The sequence below is a fragment of the Vespula vulgaris genome, chromosome 6 (assembly GCF_905475345.1).
Source record: "Vespula vulgaris chromosome 6, iyVesVulg1.1, whole genome shotgun sequence".
Lineage (NCBI taxonomy): Eukaryota > Metazoa > Arthropoda > Insecta > Hymenoptera > Vespidae > Vespula > Vespula vulgaris.
In genome coordinates, this window is record NC_066591.1 from 6445808 (window position 1) to 6464639 (window position 18832).

General features: G+C 36.7%; 3 protein-coding genes across 9 annotated transcripts; 1 reads left to right on the plus strand and 2 right to left on the minus strand.

The window, feature by feature from the left end:
• Positions 1–17: 17 nt before the first annotated feature.
• Positions 18–4528, minus strand: LOC127064726 (ankyrin repeat domain-containing protein 16-like). 3 transcript variants are annotated; one of them, XM_050996231.1, is made up of 3 exons: positions 4240–4528; positions 541–804; positions 18–392 (listed from the first exon to the last, which is right to left on the minus strand). In XM_050996231.1, exons 1-3 carry the CDS (start codon positions 4526–4528, stop codon positions 31–33), a joined length of 915 nt encoding a protein of 304 aa, XP_050852188.1. In that variant the 3' UTR covers positions 18–30. The 3 variants fall into 3 exon arrangements, with proteins under 3 accessions (XP_050852188.1, XP_050852186.1, XP_050852187.1); XM_050996229.1 differs by lacking the exon at positions 4240–4528 and adding an exon at positions 916–1709; XM_050996230.1 differs by lacking the exon at positions 4240–4528 and adding an exon at positions 1009–1705.
• On the plus strand, positions 520–17422 carry LOC127064711 (uncharacterized). Of its 4 annotated transcripts, XM_050996177.1 has the most exons (12): positions 1099–1238; positions 2791–2964; positions 5026–5537; positions 11479–11775; positions 11934–12152; positions 12800–13108; positions 13213–13512; positions 13597–13902; positions 13980–14282; positions 16662–16815; positions 16880–17040; positions 17115–17422. In XM_050996177.1, exons 3-12 carry the CDS (start codon positions 5477–5479, stop codon positions 17420–17422), a joined length of 2418 nt encoding a protein of 805 aa, XP_050852134.1. In that variant the 5' UTR covers positions 1099–1238; positions 2791–2964; positions 5026–5476. The 4 variants fall into 4 exon arrangements, with proteins under 4 accessions (XP_050852137.1, XP_050852135.1, XP_050852134.1 ...); XM_050996180.1 differs by lacking the exons at positions 1099–1238; positions 2791–2964 and adding an exon at positions 520–657; XM_050996178.1 differs by lacking the exon at positions 2791–2964 and having other exon boundaries at positions 1096–1238.
• On the minus strand, positions 14158–18754 carry LOC127064730 (COMM domain-containing protein 10-like). 2 transcript variants are annotated; one of them, XM_050996238.1, is made up of 4 exons: positions 18364–18754; positions 17924–18287; positions 17736–17832; positions 14158–14295 (listed from the first exon to the last, which is right to left on the minus strand). In XM_050996238.1, the coding sequence occupies exons 1-4, from the start codon at positions 18390–18392 to the stop codon at positions 14264–14266; spliced, it is 522 nt and encodes a 173-aa protein (XP_050852195.1). In that variant the 5' UTR covers positions 18393–18754; the 3' UTR covers positions 14158–14263. The 2 variants fall into 2 exon arrangements, with proteins under 2 accessions (XP_050852195.1, XP_050852194.1); XM_050996237.1 differs by lacking the exon at positions 14158–14295 and having other exon boundaries at positions 16833–17832; positions 18364–18740.
• Between the last annotated feature and the right edge of the window lie 78 nt (positions 18755–18832).

Below are 18832 nucleotides of genomic sequence, written 5' to 3' on the forward strand. Positions count from 1 at the left end.
CAAAATCAGAGTGGACATTTTCCAAGAAAACTATTTCTCTGCTCCATATTTTATTAAAACGTCGATCGCGTCGGTTTGTTTGCTTCGACGAGCTGCGATTAATGGCGTGACATCAAAAAATGCCTTCTCGTGTACATTAATTAAATTATTCGTTAAAATATATTCCATCATTTCCACGCTTCCTATCAAGGAAGCCACATGTAGGATGGTTTGACCGACCTTGTCAGTGGCGCGAAAATCCGCACCAAATTGTATCATACGCTTTACTACATTTAAATTCCCGCCCTTAATGGCTTCGTGAAGAGGCGTAGCACCTGATGAATCACGTGCATTTACAAGACCCGGATCCACAGCTAAGAGCAGATCTATTATCTCCTCGTGTCCGTTGAAAGCTATAAAAGTTGAAAATACCATAGAAAAAATGGATTTTAAATTGGACCCTAAAACCTATACTTAAATCAACAAACTCGTTAAGCGATTAAAAAAGATATTAAATTCGAGTTTCTTATCTAAACTGTAAAAAGATTCGTGCATAATCACCGGCTATATGAAGAGAACTACGACCGTTGTTACTTCGAAGACTGATACTTTCAGGAGCGAAATCCAGAAATAATCGAAGTGCATTAACGTCACCAGAACGACAAATAATAAACGCAGGTATCCAACCGTCTTTGTTCCTTCTTAAAGGATCCGCCTTTGCTTCGAGTAATATCCTGATGCACTTGCACGCCTCGCTACCAATCTTCGTGCACGCTAACATCAGAGGCGTCCAATCGGCACGCTTCAAACAGTCGACGATCGCACCTAAAATGAGAAAGAAAGGGCCAGTAAAAAAAAAAGAAAAAAAAAAGACAAAAGTAAAAAAAAAAGGAAAAAAAATAGCTACGATGTCGCGAAATAAAGATTGATCGTTACCATCGAATATTAGAGAAATTAATTTTGTGAGATATATTCTGATATATAAAAATGAAAGGAGAAAGTTCAAGCACGGCTCGCTTTGGAAAGCACCTTTTTCTATCAAGTATCGGAGAACGTGGGTACGCGCGAATTGCGCGGCTTCGTGCAACGGCCTTTTCATATCCTTGTTAACGACGTTGACTTTAAAGTCGGGCCTTTCGAAAGCATCGCACAAATACTCGACAACGTTCAGATGACCTTCGCGCGCTGCAACGTGCATAGGAGTGTCACCGGAAACCGAATGCCGAAAAATCGTCCAATCCTGAACGTCGTACTTTAAAGTAAGATTTTTGATTTTTAACAAATCTCCGTTTTGACAGGCATGTAAATAATCACGCGATAGGTTAGGTATTTCGATTCCCTTTGACATTTCAAACGCATTAATTTTTCTCAATAAAAGTGCGCGCGATTACTATTTCCTTTCGATTCTCGAGAAACGATCGCAAGTGGCACGACTCGGAACGATTGCGAATTTATCGTACGATCAAAGTAAACGATTCGGTAGAAATACTTTCGATATCACCAGATATCACAAACCGCATCGTGATGACACGGTACGTGCTGCCATCTGCTAATGGCGCTACTTTCGATTCAAATTGAGCGCGAAATTTAAAACGTTCGTTCGGTGATCGTGTACGTGAAATTAAAAAAATGCGAACAATGAATAGACATGGAAAGAACACGTTACCAAGGAATATTATTTCGATAAAAAATTTCACTTTTCGTATTACGTACAAACGCTTTGCTTCGAAGGTAATTAACAACTTTACCTTTTAACGCTATATCTGCGCCCATGCATTATGTCGGCTCTATGAAACAATGCGATTAATTTTGTTCCAATCAAGTATTTCCGGGCAAGGCTTGCGTAATACGTGTATACATTCTCAAGAAAAAACAATTCGCGAGAAAATTACTTGTGTAAAGATTCAAGGTTCGGACAAAACTATGCTTAATACCATATAACTCTTCGTCGCCGTTTAGACGTAATCTTTGCTGCATCGCTCTATCTCCGTATCGATCCAACGAAATAATCCTGAAATATATCCAACGAATAATGAGTAAATTCTCGTTAATGGTACCTCGTTATAGCGTAAATCATATACACTAATTCACATATTTGATCTTATCTTTTTAAAAGGGATAAGAAATTTTGTTGAAATATCAATATTTAAAAGATTTCTCTATCCTGATTACATAAATATTTCTTCCGTTTTTTCACTTCTCTTTAAAATCACTCTCTCCGATCCGATCGTAACCATCCATGGTCCGTTCTCTTTGTTACAATACTTTTACCATTCTAAATAACGGTGTCAACGGTTTTCGAAACGGAACAAAGTTGCGCGAAGAGTTCCGTACGAGCTCGTACGAAATGCGATACGAAGTTTTCGATGTCAGTATTCTACAAGTATGATTTCAACGCTATCACAATTCTAGGAGAGGGAAGGGGCAGCCCGCCGATAATGTTTACTTTCACATCCTCGACGAGACCTTCATTGTCTTTATGTAAGCAGGAAGGCGTGCTATCGTCGTAACGACGTCGACGTCGGCGTCGGTGACGATCGTCGACCGAATTCACGCGCGAATCTAATAGTACGTGATCGTCGCTTCGATAACTACAATTTGGCCGTATAATCGATACCCCGTAATTGCCAACGATCACCTGGCGCCGTTTCACCTATCAAGAAATTATCGCGTCGCGTATTTTCCCAATTAAAATTCGTATCCTCGAAATTTCCAATGAGATTCGTCGAATCAAAGATCGACTCATCTTTTCCACGTTCGTTATTATAAAGAACAACGAGCGGAAAGAATTACATACATTCTCTTTTCAAGTACACCATCGCAAAAGGTACGACGAGCATACTTAACGAGGCCGCATCTTTCACACTTTTTCAAACCGTGATTCTACAAACGGCACTCGTCTCTATCGGTCTCGAAGAAGAAGAAGAAGAAGAAGAAGAAGAAGAAGAAGAAGAAGAAGAAGAAGAAGAAGAAGAAGTCAAAAAAGTAACGAATCCAATCCTTTTCCACGTAGTTCGCGAGATTCTTAAGCGTACAAGTTCAAGGATGTACAGTCCGATATGAACGTGCTGAATGTGTCTTGAAGGTCACCGAGTGTGCAAATACCATGATTACGCTTGTAGAAACGTAGAGACTACCCAGGACGTTTTTCATTGTTCCATCAGCCATATCGAAACGTATGTATACACGTACATACATATGTAATTACGATGGCTATCGCAGAATCGTATCCGTACGTCGGTTTCGATAGAAACTAATACTCGAAAAATAAGGAAAACGACGCGGTTCTCCAGTTCCAGTCATTTCCCGCCTATTTTTCAATCTCTTGGTAATTGAGCGTCGGTTGATGTCACAAGTTGCTACGGATCGTTGGAAATAACGGAATTAGTCAGACACTTGTTCGTGAGTCAGCTCCGCTATTCCCGAAATATTATGTTAATGATTTGAGAAAGCGCAATAGGATAGAAACGGTAGAGGAGGTGATTAGCCGTCACCAGAGTAAGAGAATTACGTGGTTCGCTTGCATCGAGATGAGAGATCGATCGATTGTGTCGAGGTCATGGCTCTCGCTCGCAATCCCGATCGATGAAGGTAGAGAGGAAATACCTGTGTACTTATACGTATGTATGTATTTGCTAGACATCGATCCTGGGCACACCGGTGACACCCGTGTATCGGATAACTCGACGATAACGCGACGAACGAGTCTATCGATCCTTTTACGTTACCATGGCTAATTGTACGGAATAACCCTATCGGTACCACCTAGTACCGTTTTCAAAGGACTCTATCAACTTTTAAGTCGTGTGAGAAGAATAGAAAACGAAGTAGACGTAGGAGTGTCCATGTTCTAGAGTAAGTGTGACTATGTTCGAAAGAAAATAGACTAACGCATTTAATTCCATAAATTTATTTTCAAATTGATGTGAAATCTGCGTATAAACGTTTACGAAATTGGAATTATGAGTCATAAAGGAAAAGTAAGCTTCAGTATAAAGGATATGCGTTAAGATACGTCCATTATATTTTTCTAAACGAATTTCTCGAAAGAATAACATTCTCGAAATCTCGTGTAATCATTCAAAGCGGTCGAAAAAATACGATAAATTTGAAAAGACAAATTCGAATCTCTAGAAATCCTTTTTTATAACAATGGAATATTTGAAAGTACAAAGTTGTTCTTGAATATTGAATTTCAAGGAAGACCGGAGAAGAAAGGAGTAAAATTATCGTCGCGTCAACGAATAAACGAAGACCTACCACGTCTCTCTTTGGATTCTCGCTCATCCTTCCTTCCTGCCTTCCGGGCTGTGCCTTCCGTTCTCCCTTCCTTCGTGTCTATTGGCGCGTACGAGGCCGCGATTTCAAAGCGCGAGCGCGCGTGCGAGCGAGACGTGGGTACCAAGCTCGCGATCGTCCGCGGCTGCAGTCGACTACGGGCGCACCTGGCCGCGCCTGCCTGTTTGCCTGCCTGCCTGCCTGCTTGTCCGTACCGGCGTATCGAGAATCGAGCGTGCGCGTACTCAAAGGCCTTTACCGACGTACCCATTGCTACCCACGACGTCTTCTTCTTTGCCTTCCGCGAATCAACGAAAGGAAGCGACACCCTCGACGTTTACGATCGATTGATCGATCGATTTACTCCGATCTCGTGACTTCCGTTTAATATCTTTCGAAAAGTGTGCTTGAAACTAAGAGCCTCCAAGTGTACTGTATTTTATCCAATTATCGAATTCGATCATTACCCTAAGTTATTTTCGTAAAGAGCATTACGAAACGTTTTTTTATATAAACAATACTTTTTAAACAGGTAGGGATTATCTCTTATCTTAGATACGTGTATGTACGCGAGTTTAGACGTGTGTGTATGTATATCTCTCTGTGTGTATGTGTGTATGAGTGTGCGTGTGCGTGAGTGTGTGTCTGTTCATGTATATGTACCTGTATATGTGTGTATGCGTGCATGGAATACCACAAATTCCTTTACAAGAAAGCACGTCGTTATCCTTTGCCGCGCGAATTCTATCTTTGAATGTATTTTCGAAGCGACCGAGTCTGAAGCAGAAGAAAAGCATACGAGGAACGAGTATCAAGAGGGAAGAGAGGGAAGTTGGTGGAAGTGGTGGAAGAGAAGAAGAAGAGGCCTTAGAAGAGAAGCGCAAACTGGCAAGAAGAGAAGTAGGGAGGAAGAGAGAGAGAGAGAGAGAGAGAGAGAGATAGACAGTGAAAAGGAAGAGCCAGCAGCTACAGCTTCCTCGTAACAGCTTCTACGAAGCTTTGCTTCTATTCTTGAGTTAACGTTTAGACGTTCGTAAATCGGCAACTCGGAGGGGGTTTTACATGCGTCATCGTCGCACGGGTACAAATCGCACGCGCCTCGACGTCCCGACGACAGTACACGTGCGCAACGACGTACTACGTCGGCCCTGCGCTGGTAATACGGAACGTCTCGACTCTTCTTCAAGGACACGCGGTGATAAATGCGGTACTGCCGCGAATGACGCCGACCGCGTTCTCCAAAATGATCGTCTTCTTCTGCCTCCTACTCCTTTGCAAAGGTAAGTTAAATACTTTTTCTGTTCTTTTTTTTTTTTCTTTACTCATTTCTAGAGCACCGAGAAAATCGACAATCGTTCAGACTTTGCAACTTTTACGAAACCCTTTTAGTTTGTAATTCTTCGTAAAAAAAAAAGAAAGAAAAGAAAAAATGTGTAACGTTAAAAATAAAATATTTGAGAATTTCCGCGATTTATAGATCTTTTTGTTAACAAATCAATGAATATCCTTGATGATAAGTAAGATAATTTAAATTACAAAAATCGAACATTCTTTTCTTTTCCTCGTAGTAATTCGTAGTAATTCAAAATTTTGTTATAAGTAAAGAAGCTTTGAAAGATACTCGATGTTTTCTTCGTTTACGATTTACACATTTACACATTTATAATATTACTAAAGATATTATGCATCGTTATACAATCTCCAAGAATTTTATCTCTTTTTACCTTCTCTTACTTCCAAAGCTTTTATCTCCTGGAAGTAAAACGCGAGTCTAAAGATTGAAGTGGTCATCGATTAAACGAGAAGACGCGTAAGATGAAAAGAACAAGTTCTTCCTTCGTGTGAACAAAAGAGAGTTCTCGAATAAGCCGTAAACTATGAATTAATATGCTACGTGTCATCTTTTTTACGACTGCGAAGGCCTTAACCTCGACAAGGGCCACGTAGCCACTAAATGACTATACCGAGGTTGCATTCGGAATGAATATATCGAAGGCATAGAGCATTCACCGTCGAACATCGATAACATCGACCGACCTCTTAAAAAATCTCCTAAATTTTACGACTCGATAAACTCGAGGACGTTTCTGATAGAACAACATTTTTCTTTCTCTCTTTCTCTCCTCTTTTTATTTTTCTTCTTCTCATTTTTGTTAACATGTCCTAGAAAAAAAATAGCAAACAATAACTGCATTATTACTCCGTTCTCTTTAATCATTGAAAACGTCAACGAGAAAACAGAACGATAAAACTTTCTCTGCGCATTTTGATCCCATTCTCTTTCTCTCTCTCTCTCTCTTAACCATAAATTGCGTGACATTGAAATAATTTCATAGAGCAGGTTTGAAGCGATAACTAGGCGAATCGTTATGCTACGAGATTACGGTTAACGATGGTACAAAGAATTTGAGTATTCGTAGAAATAAATATAATAATGTTATAAAAAAAAGGAAAGAGGAATCGCGCGCGATTGATCGATCGAACTAAGAAAATTGAGACGCTTGACGAGTCCCTCGTGTACTCGTCGTTCGAATGATCGATGTCCAATAAATCCTTTTCCTTTCAACGAATCTCTAGATGAGAGCAATAACGATTCATCAAGGAATAAAGTCTACCTGTAAAATTTATGCGAATCGGTAGCTTGTATAGACGTTAATTCGTTTTCTGATATGCTTTCTTCGTTGTATATCATTCGCTATAGTCACTTAAAATGTTGGAATAATAATAAAATAAAAGGATTCCGATCGTGATGTTCTACGAGTATAAGAGAGATTGGAAAAAGATTAGAACGCGAGGGTACGAATTCTTCTTTTTTATTTAAAGTAACATATTAAAAGAATGTCGTTACTAATATATTAATGTAAAATAGGAGATTGATAAAACAATGAACGAAAGTAACAAGGAATTAGATATCGATGAACCGCAAAGGGTTAAAGAACAAATAACGAGCGTTGCTCCATACATCGATAAAGAACATTTAAAAAAAAAACTAGGAACCGAGACAGAGTACTAATTAATATTTCGTAATACAAATGAGCTGTGCAACAACTCATTCTTCATTCATCGCACGTAGTATATTCGAGCTACGATAAGGAAACGTCCTTGCTTCTCAACGAAATAACAATTATATTTCATGTTCGCGAAGCTCTCGTGTAAAATTTTTGAGATACATCGAAGGGAGGAAGCATTCTTCTCTGTGTCATTCCGTATCCGATCGCTTTAATGGATTTAAAAACGATTCGACATGCTCACGTACTTGGACCGTGTACCGTGAATCATTGAACAAATTATCGCCGTGCTCGTTGTGAAGTTTGCGATATATTAGTCATTGTAAACCTATCGCGCGTTTACATTTTTAAAAATGTGTCGATACGCGCATAATTCCTTGATCTCGGGACCTGTCTTGAAATTCCTAAAATATTTCTCCGGAATGCTGAAGCACGTATATGAGGTCTCGACAATCCTCGATTTGCGTTTTCTTCGATATTCGATGTTAAATGAAAATGAACTGTTGAATACCGACAAAAAATCCATAATCAATTAATTTAAAAGCTACAATTATAGCAACAAGGAAAAGGTGACAATGAACTCTTCCGTCCTGAGGAACGAAGGTGTATTTATAAAAAAAAGATAATTCTATATATCGATTTAACATAAAATCTCGACACTCTATAGTTTCGAACAAATTTTCGATAAAAAGAAGAGGATAGAGGAGGAGTCGATCGTATGTTGAAGTTTAACGTCTAGACTCGAGCAACGCGTATCATCTTTGTCCTTTCTTTTTTCATGCCATCTCGTAAAGCACCGGTACCGGCGCGGCAACCGCATCGCAGCGAGCAAGCGAACGCCGCCGAAAGAACTGGTTCTTCTTCGGAGGGTGGTTAAACCCGATGCAATGCGTGCATTTAGTGAAACATCGCGTAGGAATGCAAACACTGAAGGGAGGGTAGAAACCTGCGTGGGAACCTCTCTTTGCCACTCTAAGCCGGCCGTCCATGGAATTTGCACGAATTTTCTTCTTTTTTTCTCTTCTCTTATTATTATTATTCTTGTTTTTTTTAATCGGTCGATCGATCTCGATGTCTTCGTACGTACATCGATACGGTACAAAGTGGAGATAGGTACGAGAGATCGATATCAAACGTGCGTCGAGCCGTAACGAAAATTAATTGATGATTATAATATACAAGAATCTACTGGATATGCATGTATGCAGGTTACGCGTTAGCCAATCTCCAGTATGAACTCTGAGCGGAGTTACTAACATCCCACATCATCTATCTAGGACAAGTATGTCGTCGAAGAAATGGTATAGAGATCGGGATGATTAAACTATGCACTTTGGAAAATATTTGTTTTTAACAAACTACGATCGTTTGTTGAAAAAGCATCCTATTGTAAAAAGTATCTAAGTTCGAAACGAATCTATTTATCTCACAAAAATATTATTCCAAAATAATTTTCTTGAAATAATAATCTAAAGTCACGGACAAGTCCTACGAAGGAACGAAGGATAAATATTCTTACGTTTCCTTGACACCATACCAGATTCTCCAAACAGGCGTGTATATACTCGACGCCGTTTACGGATTTCTTGAGTTTCAAGGTATCCTTACTTGATCTTCACAAATAAAAGATAAGAAATAATTTTTCCTCGTCTTTTATTTCACGGTGATTACTTTTTAAGTCGCCGCCTCACGGTAATAACGAATGTTCGAGACTAATTAAAGGAATCCAATTATCGTCCTAATTATTAAAAATAATGAAGGAACGTAGAGATATACGGAAATATATAAGAAAACTTGTCCAGAATTTACGGTCAATAGAAGTAAATTGTTCCAAATCACGCTACGAATAAGTCCATAAAATTAATTTTCGTTCGTAAAATCTCTTTCGCATCTGCGATTAATCTATAAAGAAGGGTAGAAAAGAATTTGATCATAATCCGTTATTAAATGTGATGTAACGATGTAATGTCGTTTGAACATTAACATTTCCGGATTTAATTCTTATCCTTGTCAAGGACATCGACGTTGAACGTTCATGAGTATTGTATGTATATACTTACGATGTACACAATGCAATTAGCATTCGTGACATACGATAATTATTCGTGTTTTATTAGAAGATCGAACTGGCGATGTCCTGGCTTGATAATGGAAACTGATTCTTTTGAATTTGTATAACAACTGTTCGTAAAGGAGCACAATGATCGGATTACGAGTTACATATAATTATATTTATTTAGAAGATACTAGAAAAGATACTCTGGTATTTAATAAATTTCTGAGATACCGATCGAAAGATCTCATCAGACTTTGAACTACTTCGTTTGAAATTCGTTTCTCGAGTTTCTCTTACGTCGTTTTTCTCCTTTATACATACATAAATTGTACGAGCTTAATAGAATTCAAAAAAGTTTTAATAAACGTATGAACGAAAAATGAACAGTTTCAAAAATGTTTAATTTTATTTCGTTGGAACAAAGTAAGCGTATCCAAATATTAATGGAAATTAAATTCAATTGCAATGAATGTATACTCTTGATAAGATTTCTTTTTTTAATGAATTCTAACAGGCTGGAAAGTTTGCACTTATAATTCAGCAACATCCTGTATACATATATGTACATTAAAAATGCCATTTTTTGAGTTCGTTCGAGTCAGGTTAACGACCTCTAATACAAAGATTTGCTTCGTTCGCCTTCGTCTATCGTTCAAACTTTTTACTTCTATTTCTTCTTTTTCTTCTTCCGAAATCTCTATTTCGTCGACTTACAAAGAAGATGAACGAATCGGTAATACCATTCAATAAGATTCGATTGTCGTCACATTAGTTACGCCGTAAGCTCCTCTGAGAGTCACGTTTGAGACGATATCTCGCGTTCAATAACGAATTTATCAGATAGCGGCACTATTCGATCGAAATACCAAACTTTTGATTGAACCACCTCGATACGATGTCTCATACCTTTTCCTTATTAACTGCCAAGCTATTTTTATAGAAATCGGTCATCAATATAACAATTTTATTTTCTATCGTTTCTTATGTTTCGTCATTGTTCATTATTTCACATAATTCATCAGTTTTCATCATTTTTTGCATCACATTACCGTTCATCGTCGATTACATTGGTAGAATCGAATACTGGTTATCTATGAACACTACGACATCAGCATATTAAATTCAAAGGCGATATGTGAAAGGTCATCGTAAGCTCAGACTACAGTCTTCTTTGAAATAAGAAAGTATTGCAGGAAAGTAAACAACGACCTTGATTATCTTAGATATTTCTAAAAAATAAATCACTTTTTCGTCCAATAATTATCGTATTTTCGATCACCTTGCACGAGAAGATTTAAAAAAAAAATCATAAGATCAGCCAGTAGAATTATAAAACTGTAGACTACAACGAGTAGATATGTAGATGCGGAGTGGAAACGACCTTCCAGTGTCAGCGACCACGGGTCACTCGTCTTGAGGAGAACGTTGCGGTTATGGTTTACGTATTACAAAGTTGGTGAACGTTGCGACTCTATGTACTGAGGATCAACCTCGATCATCGTGCATATACCATTCGTACATTATAATCGACGACAAACTTGTCATATGAAAAGCATACGACCCTGAACAGGGACAGTGCAATTAAAAAATATTTAATTAACAAAACGAAGAGAGTAATCATTTCCTTTGATTTTCTCTTATAACTATGCCATACTTTCTATTTGTTTCTTTCGAAAGAACTTCCTCGAGAAAACGAGCCTTACCTGGTCTTTTAAAGACAAAGGAGAATAGAAGTTTGGGACAAAATTCAAGCAAAATCGTAAAAGAAAGCTTGCAAGGATCGTTCTTCTTGTATTACTCGTTTTGAAGATAATCGATCTTTCAGAGAGCTTCTCTCGAGACATCCGTCCCTGGTTCTATCCGCCTCGCGGACGGTGACAGACGCGCAACGCAAGGCGATTGTCTACGTGACCATCGTTGCTTCCTGCCCGATGTGTCCTACATATCCGCTTGTCGATGTCACTCGGCTCGGTAGACTCGCGTTCCATCGGAGACTCCACGAATCTCGATGTTTTCTCGTTGTCTCTCTATCACGATATAAATAGAAGATCCTTTTTTATTTTTCTCTAGGTCTTGTACATAAGGTGTTAAAGTATTAGGATTATTTTCCTCGTCATCGCGATATAAAAAGTCTATGTTGTTTTTTATTTTCTCTAGGTCAACCCGTTGTCGAAGTACCTGGAGAAAATGCAACGGTTATGACAGATGTTGAACAAATTACGTTAGAAAATAATGAGACAAGAGATCAATCGACGAACGATACCCTCCAAGGAACACCAACACCCGTGCACTTCCTTCATGTGCCTAAACACACGGAAACGCAGCTTGGCTCGTCCGTTCTTTTGCCATGCAGAACGACGAATCCCGTTGCTGAATGTCAATGGTCCTGGCAGCCATTACCGCCAATTCATCTGCCGCTTCCGGACATCAGTGAGAGTCCAAATGACTCCATGAGTTAGTTTCTTTTTCCTTATAATAGAATTATCTAAAGGAGTAAAAGGGCATAAGCAAAAAGACCTTTTAACGCGATATTTTTGCACGATATCTTTCCTTTGTCTATCTGTAAAACTACATTTATAAATGAATTCCCTATTTCGATCTACAACGATTAGTAACTACAACGTCACCAACGTCGACAACAGCCCCAACGGCACATTCATTGCCGGTCAGACGATTTCCAGCTTTTGGAAACAGCAGTAACGATTGTTCCGTCCGATTTTCGAGTATGAAGCACGAACAGACTGGATACTGGACTTGTGCCGCAAGGAATTCAACGAACGATCCTTTCACCGCCACGGTACCCGCCAAGTTAACCATCGTTAACGATCAAGGTACGAATCGCGAAGGATCACCGTTCGCATCAAGAGTTTCTTATCGAGAGATAAGAAACGCATCATGCGTAATAAAATTGACCACAAAGACGTTGTATACTGCGTATATTCAATATATAGCTTTCGAAAATAATATTTGCACAATTGTTTTTTGACTACCAAGAATTATGGATGTCTTTTGTATCTTATCTTTTTATGTCGTTAAATTTTTAATTTATGTTTGATTACCATGGTCTCTTACGTAGCCGTCGAAAAATATACACGCCATCGTACGATATGAATACGGCGCCGTCCCCCGTGTTCTTTCCGACATAATCCAAGATTGCAAAAGAAAACAATCGCGATTTACGCGATATTGTTTTAATTACTGTGGCATTAACAATTTATTTGTTCTTGTAAAAAAATTTATCTTGTCGAATCATGATCGAGACAATGGACGTTGTTAATAAAAATGTTGATGCTACAGTTTTATAGAGAAAAACGAAGCAAAGATGAAAGTAAAATAAAAATAAATTGTAAAAATGAAAACGATGATATGAAAAAGAAAGATATCAAACTTACGCGTACGCGCTTTTCAACGTATAAAACCAGATCCGTCGAAAAACTTCGATATACTAAAATACAATAAGAAAATATGTTTCACGTAGGATCTCTCATTACCTTCGTTAAACACGAAGAAGCGATAGAGGTCGTAGCAGGCTCCTCCGCACAAATAATGTGCAGAACAAAATTACCTGTACGTGAGTGTCAATGGTCTTGGCGAAGATTGAACCAATCCGAACCTTGGAACTTAGAAGTAAAGAAATTTCCAGCTTTTGGAAACGACAGCACCGATTGCAGCATCAAGTTCAAAAACGTTCTAGCGGAACAAGAAGGCTATTGGAGTTGTGGCGCACGTATAGATCCAAACTCGTCATTTGTACGATCGAATCCAGTTCGATTTTTGATATCTGAAGGTATGCGAAAATGCAATAGTCTAGGAAATTCAATCCCATTTCTTCGTTACGTTTGCGTAGTTTCTCTTATTCATGTCACTTTCTAAATTAATATCTTATTTCAGTTGAATTCGTGCAGTTGTCTCGAGGCGTACAAGTGGCTGCCGGTGAATCCGTGCTCCTAAGGTGCTTGGTCAATAAACCCGTAATACGCTGTGAATGGTCCTGGAGAGCAACGAACTCGAGTAAGGAACCTTTACTCGTAAAGACGTTCGCTCCAAATAAAGATGCCGATCACGACTGCTCCGTACGATTTAAAAACATCCTTTACGAGGAAGAAGGACTGTGGACTTGTGGAATTCGATTGTCACCTGACGGTATACTCCATGAAGCACCATCGGCAACTGTGAGTCTTTTACCATCGGGTAAGCATTGGAACAAGATTTTCCTTTTTAATTCAAGAAAGACGAGCTCGAGAGCTTTCTTTCTTATATCTTTATACGTTTCAGCTAAAGTGAACTTGGTGGAAATACCAACAGATATCACAGTGCCTCTAGGTACCGAAGTTACCTTGAAATGTATCACTAATAGCCGCGTAGAGAAATGTGTCTGGAGTTGGAAAGCACTTCATGGAAACGATCCTGAGATCGTGCTTCGAGAATTCCCAAGTAACGGTGATCTTGGCAGGGATTGTTCACTCGTTCTTTCACATGTTCGCAACGAGGAACAAGGATTGTGGAATTGTCAGGTATCCATACCGTCACTTAATACGATGCTGTCTTCTCCATTCGTCAAACTGTTAACATTCGAACAGGGTAAGCTTTTGTTAGAAAAGAGACATGTAAGAAAATCGACGTATACGATTGTTAAATAATGCTTCTCTTCCTTTCAGACGAAGTGAAATTTTCAGAACTCTCGCAGGACATTCAAATATCATCGGGTGGTACCATACTCCTACGATGTGTAACATCATTGCCAGTAGAACAATGTCGATGGTCCTTGACACCAGTGAATTCTAATACGACCGTAGTGGTGAAACAATTCCCAGCAGCCGGAAGCGAATCAAGGGATTGCAGCGTCAGGTTGAGCCATGCCCTGGCCGAGCAAGAAGGTCTTTGGACCTGCGGTGCCAGAATACATGGTCGTGAGAATTATACGGATGCACCGCCAGCGAAATTAAGTCTCCTTGAGCCAGGTATCATCGAATCCTGAAAGAAGGATAGACGATCTTGTTGCATAGCGCCCTTCCTTGCACACACGGTCGAGGGTGAATGCACTCCGTATCGTCGATTTCGATCGTTCCTCGATCTTCCACGTAGCGACCTTGAAACGATATCCGATCGAATGATATCGCGGATATTTTTACAAGAACGATTCTTATCCCGTTTAACTTCGGACGACTTACGTACGACTATAGACACCGCTTCTTCGTGTTTAGTGACTAAAGTCAACAATTTTAATTTCCAATAAAACTAGTAAAAATCGTCTCGACTTCGCGTTGTTCGAATTAGGATTTAAACGCGTATTCATTTGCTTTTGATTGATAGAAATCGTCGATGGGGCGATCTTGGCGATATTTAGAGATTAGTAAATCATTGTTGAATTGCTTTTAGCTTAAGATGTGTGTTCTCTATGGAGTAAGGTATGTATGTAGATAATCGCGTTTTCAAAACACCCACAACAGCGGGTAAGGAATAAAAATCAATCCACGATATATGTCGTTCGAGTATCTTTCATGGTGACGGTGAAGACATGCAAGACTAAGAGGTGTGAAACTGTGGGATCTTGGTATATTAAAAAGGTCAAGTTTTACACGGGTGTTCCTAGACTGTGATCTTTAATATGGGTCTCGGAAGAGCACATAAGCAACTTCTCTTTCTTTCTTCCTATCGTCGTTTTGTACACATAGTACACGATCGATGAATTCCTGAATCGATCCTATATCGATCGCTATGTAGATATTGATTTTTGACTGAATATAAAATTAAATTTTATGCAGAAAAAGTACTTCGCTGCGCTCCGTAAGGTAGCACCTTGACTTTATTCATAAAACATTTCTTTTTTTTCCCTTTCTTTTTAGACACGACCGCAGGAAGTGTCTTATTTTATTTTTACCTCATCACCACATCGATGTTACCATGCATTTTTCATTAAACGGTGCTACTACGACGCAAATTTAATATTGCATTTTCTTTTTTGCATCGGACCATACTACTTTAATTATAACTCGCCGTGTACATACAATATTCTTCTTCGTTACATCTCTCACATATATTCGATGAATCATTAAATCATTGCATTTAAGATTTATCGATTTATCATGTTATTACTACAATGGCACGGTGCGTCTTCTTTTTTTTTCTTCTTAGAAACGACGTTTATCAGCCAAGATCATACGCTAAATCGATTTCGCATTTAGAACAATTAATATTACATCAAAAAGTACGTGATGCTTATGTCACATACGTTTGTATATTTTATCGTTCGTACCATTTCAATTACATTTTTTCTCATTTTCGTATTATTTATTACTTTAATTACGTCAGTAATGCGGTCATATCTCTTTTGCATAGTGAGAACAAATGCGTGCGTGTGCGTGAAAGGGAGAAAAAATATTGTATTGTTTCTTTTAAATTAATTCCAGAGGCTTTTAGAAACACTTTTTGTAATTTAATCATTTAATTTATAAGTTAAGGAGTCTCAGAAACCTGAAATCTTTAAATTATTAACAATGTCAACGTATTAGTAATGCTACTTCTATTATTAACAATCGTATTAAAGACTCGATCGTTTTCTTTCTTCGTCGTACGTTGTATATTAAATTAACAAATTTGTTTTTAAATTCTGATATTTCATCTATCGTAGAACATTTTGTAACTAAAATTCGATGTTTATTAGTTTGTGTTACTTCTTTCGTAAGCGAAGGATTGCAATAGATGGAGTAAGAAAGGTTTAATAGAATGGTATTTTGATTGAATCGAATAGCACAAGTATTGAACAATATTTTATAGAATATTAAAATTAAGTAGTTAATTTTTAATATTAAGAATTTAATATCATATAGATATCATACACTATGCGACATTGTTTTTCGCTAATTTTGCAAAATCCTTCATTCATTAAATAAGTTATAAGCCACAAATATCTTTCAATATAAATGCTTAAATGCTCTGTGTGCCATTAAGTCTATTTGGCTTCTATGAAATAAATATCACATAAAATAATCTGCATTCAATGATTCATATATATATTGGCCATAAATATTATAAATATTATTACTGTAACCAGGTATACTAAATAAATGGAAATCTTAAAATCGTGCACTAGCCTTTTCATTATCACCACCTGTCTGTAGTAGTTAGGTTGACTAAAATACATTTTTTCATCAATGTGCATTAAATGTGCCGTTTAGTATCACTTATGCACATAATTTTTCGACACGCTTGAACACATTGCACATATTGAAAAATGATGTACTATTCACAAGCATTAAAAAAAAACAGCTTCTGGTGAACGGGGCAATGATTATAAAAATAAATATAAAAAAACAATCACAGTGGATAATGATTTATAGAACCTGTGATAGTCACCCTTTGGGCAGCTCCTCATCAAATGGTCAAGTTGGCTTGTAAATTAGGACAAGTTCCTGTAGGAGCTCAATGTCATTGGATACATGCACCAAATATCTATATACATCAAAATGTTACAAATACAGCAAAAAAAGACAGGTGAAATTTTACAATAATTTGATTATATCACATTGTAGTATATTCTCACGTATTTTCAAAATAGGCACAATCTTCAAATGGATTATTCTACTGGGATATGCACAATAGAATTCAAACCTGATTATTCAGACTTAGGACAGTGGACTTGCAGATTTACAAGAGATAACAAAAATACTGACATAGAATTGGGAAGTGCAACACTCATCTTACTTAATACACTTGCTGGTTTGTAATATTATGTTATCCATTTTTAACTCCTTATTTATAAATAGTTACAAGTGTTTTCTATGATTTTATAGATGAAAAACTTGGATGGATTGTTGGTGCTTTAACTGCTATTATTTTATTTTTAATGATTATTGTAGTAGTTATAGTAGTTTGTAAAACTCGACTTTTTGTAAGATCACCAGAAATATTAGAAACAATGCCTGCTTCAAGAAAACAACAAAATTTGCAATGCACCAACGACAGAAGAATAGAGCATGATAATTGTAGTAATATTACTAATAGTAATAATATTTTACCAAACAGAAGCCCACACTTGTACGAAAGAGTAGAAAAATATAATGTTGTAACACCAAAATTATATGAAAACTTTGGATTGTAAATTTATATGCGTCTACCAGAGACAAATAAGGTACATATCATTGCTTTTTCCTCAAACCTACTTTTACCTTACATTATTGAAGACATTGTTAACTTATAAGAGTAAGTTAGTCTATAGGAGTAGAGTATACTTGTAAACAGTTATAAAAATTATCAAAATTTTGAGAAATATATCTTATATAAAATGTAAAACTGTTTCACATTATTACTCTATTTTAATGCATCGAGTTGGTTTTGTATTTTTTCTAAATTCATATATAAATCAGTGAGAGACTTTTTATCAAATTCAATAGTTAATTTTGAGTCTTTCTCACCTGTAAAGTCTAACTGAAATAGTGTCATGGGACTAGCATCTTTGGAAATTGTTGAAGATGATGATTGTATATTTAAACACCAATTAATATCTTTTACCTAAAAAAACAATTTTTAAAGTTTGGATCATAAAAGAAAATAATTTAACATTAAAATAATCTAAACTCAAATATTAGCTATTAACACATACCTGTGTAGGAAATATAGATCTTTTTCTGAGACATTCAATAATTCCTTTACCATAACTTAACCATGAATTAACAAAAATTAACGTTTTATCTTCATCTAATTTACAAGTATCTTTTAAAGTAGATTCGAATTCTGCTGACTTCACTATATTAAAGGCAGCTTGTTTATAAATAAGTGTTACTGCATCTAACAAAAAAGTTAATTCCTCTTTATTCAATTCTAAAGATACTAAAAGTTTCTCTTCTTCTTCTTCATTGAATGGTTTTACATTACTAGTAGATTGCAAATTTTGACATATGCGATTAACAAGTAATCGAAATTTACCATTATCGATTCGATTTGCAATCTTCAAACCTTGTTGAAGACTGAAAAAATAAAAAAGTTAATACATATAATCAGAGTAAACAATAACAACAAGAAAAATGTTAATAACATTTTTACCAAGGTGTTATAGTAACCCAACTTTCCATCACGATACCTGAAGGTTGTTTACCATCTTTCGCTTGTAGGGTATGCGACTTCAACGACAGATGTGGACAAAATAAGAATTACAAGTGCAATAAGAAAATACTATCCAAACTATACGCCTATTGTATCGCTATATAAGCTTATATAGATTATATCTCTTCCACATGTAACCTAACATTTGAGTTACTATATAAAAAATTTTTATATCTAGTAAAAATAGATGGTAAACAGCCTTAAATATGATATATGCTATTTTAATCATTTCAATTTATGACTACGAACTCGATTAATATAAAAATAATTTCATAAGAGATTTTATATAAAAGTTTATAACTTACGAACATTTAAATATTATTTATATTAATATTATTTATATTATATTATCTAAATATTATATATATTAATAATCGTCGTATATAATATTATTATATATAATAATATG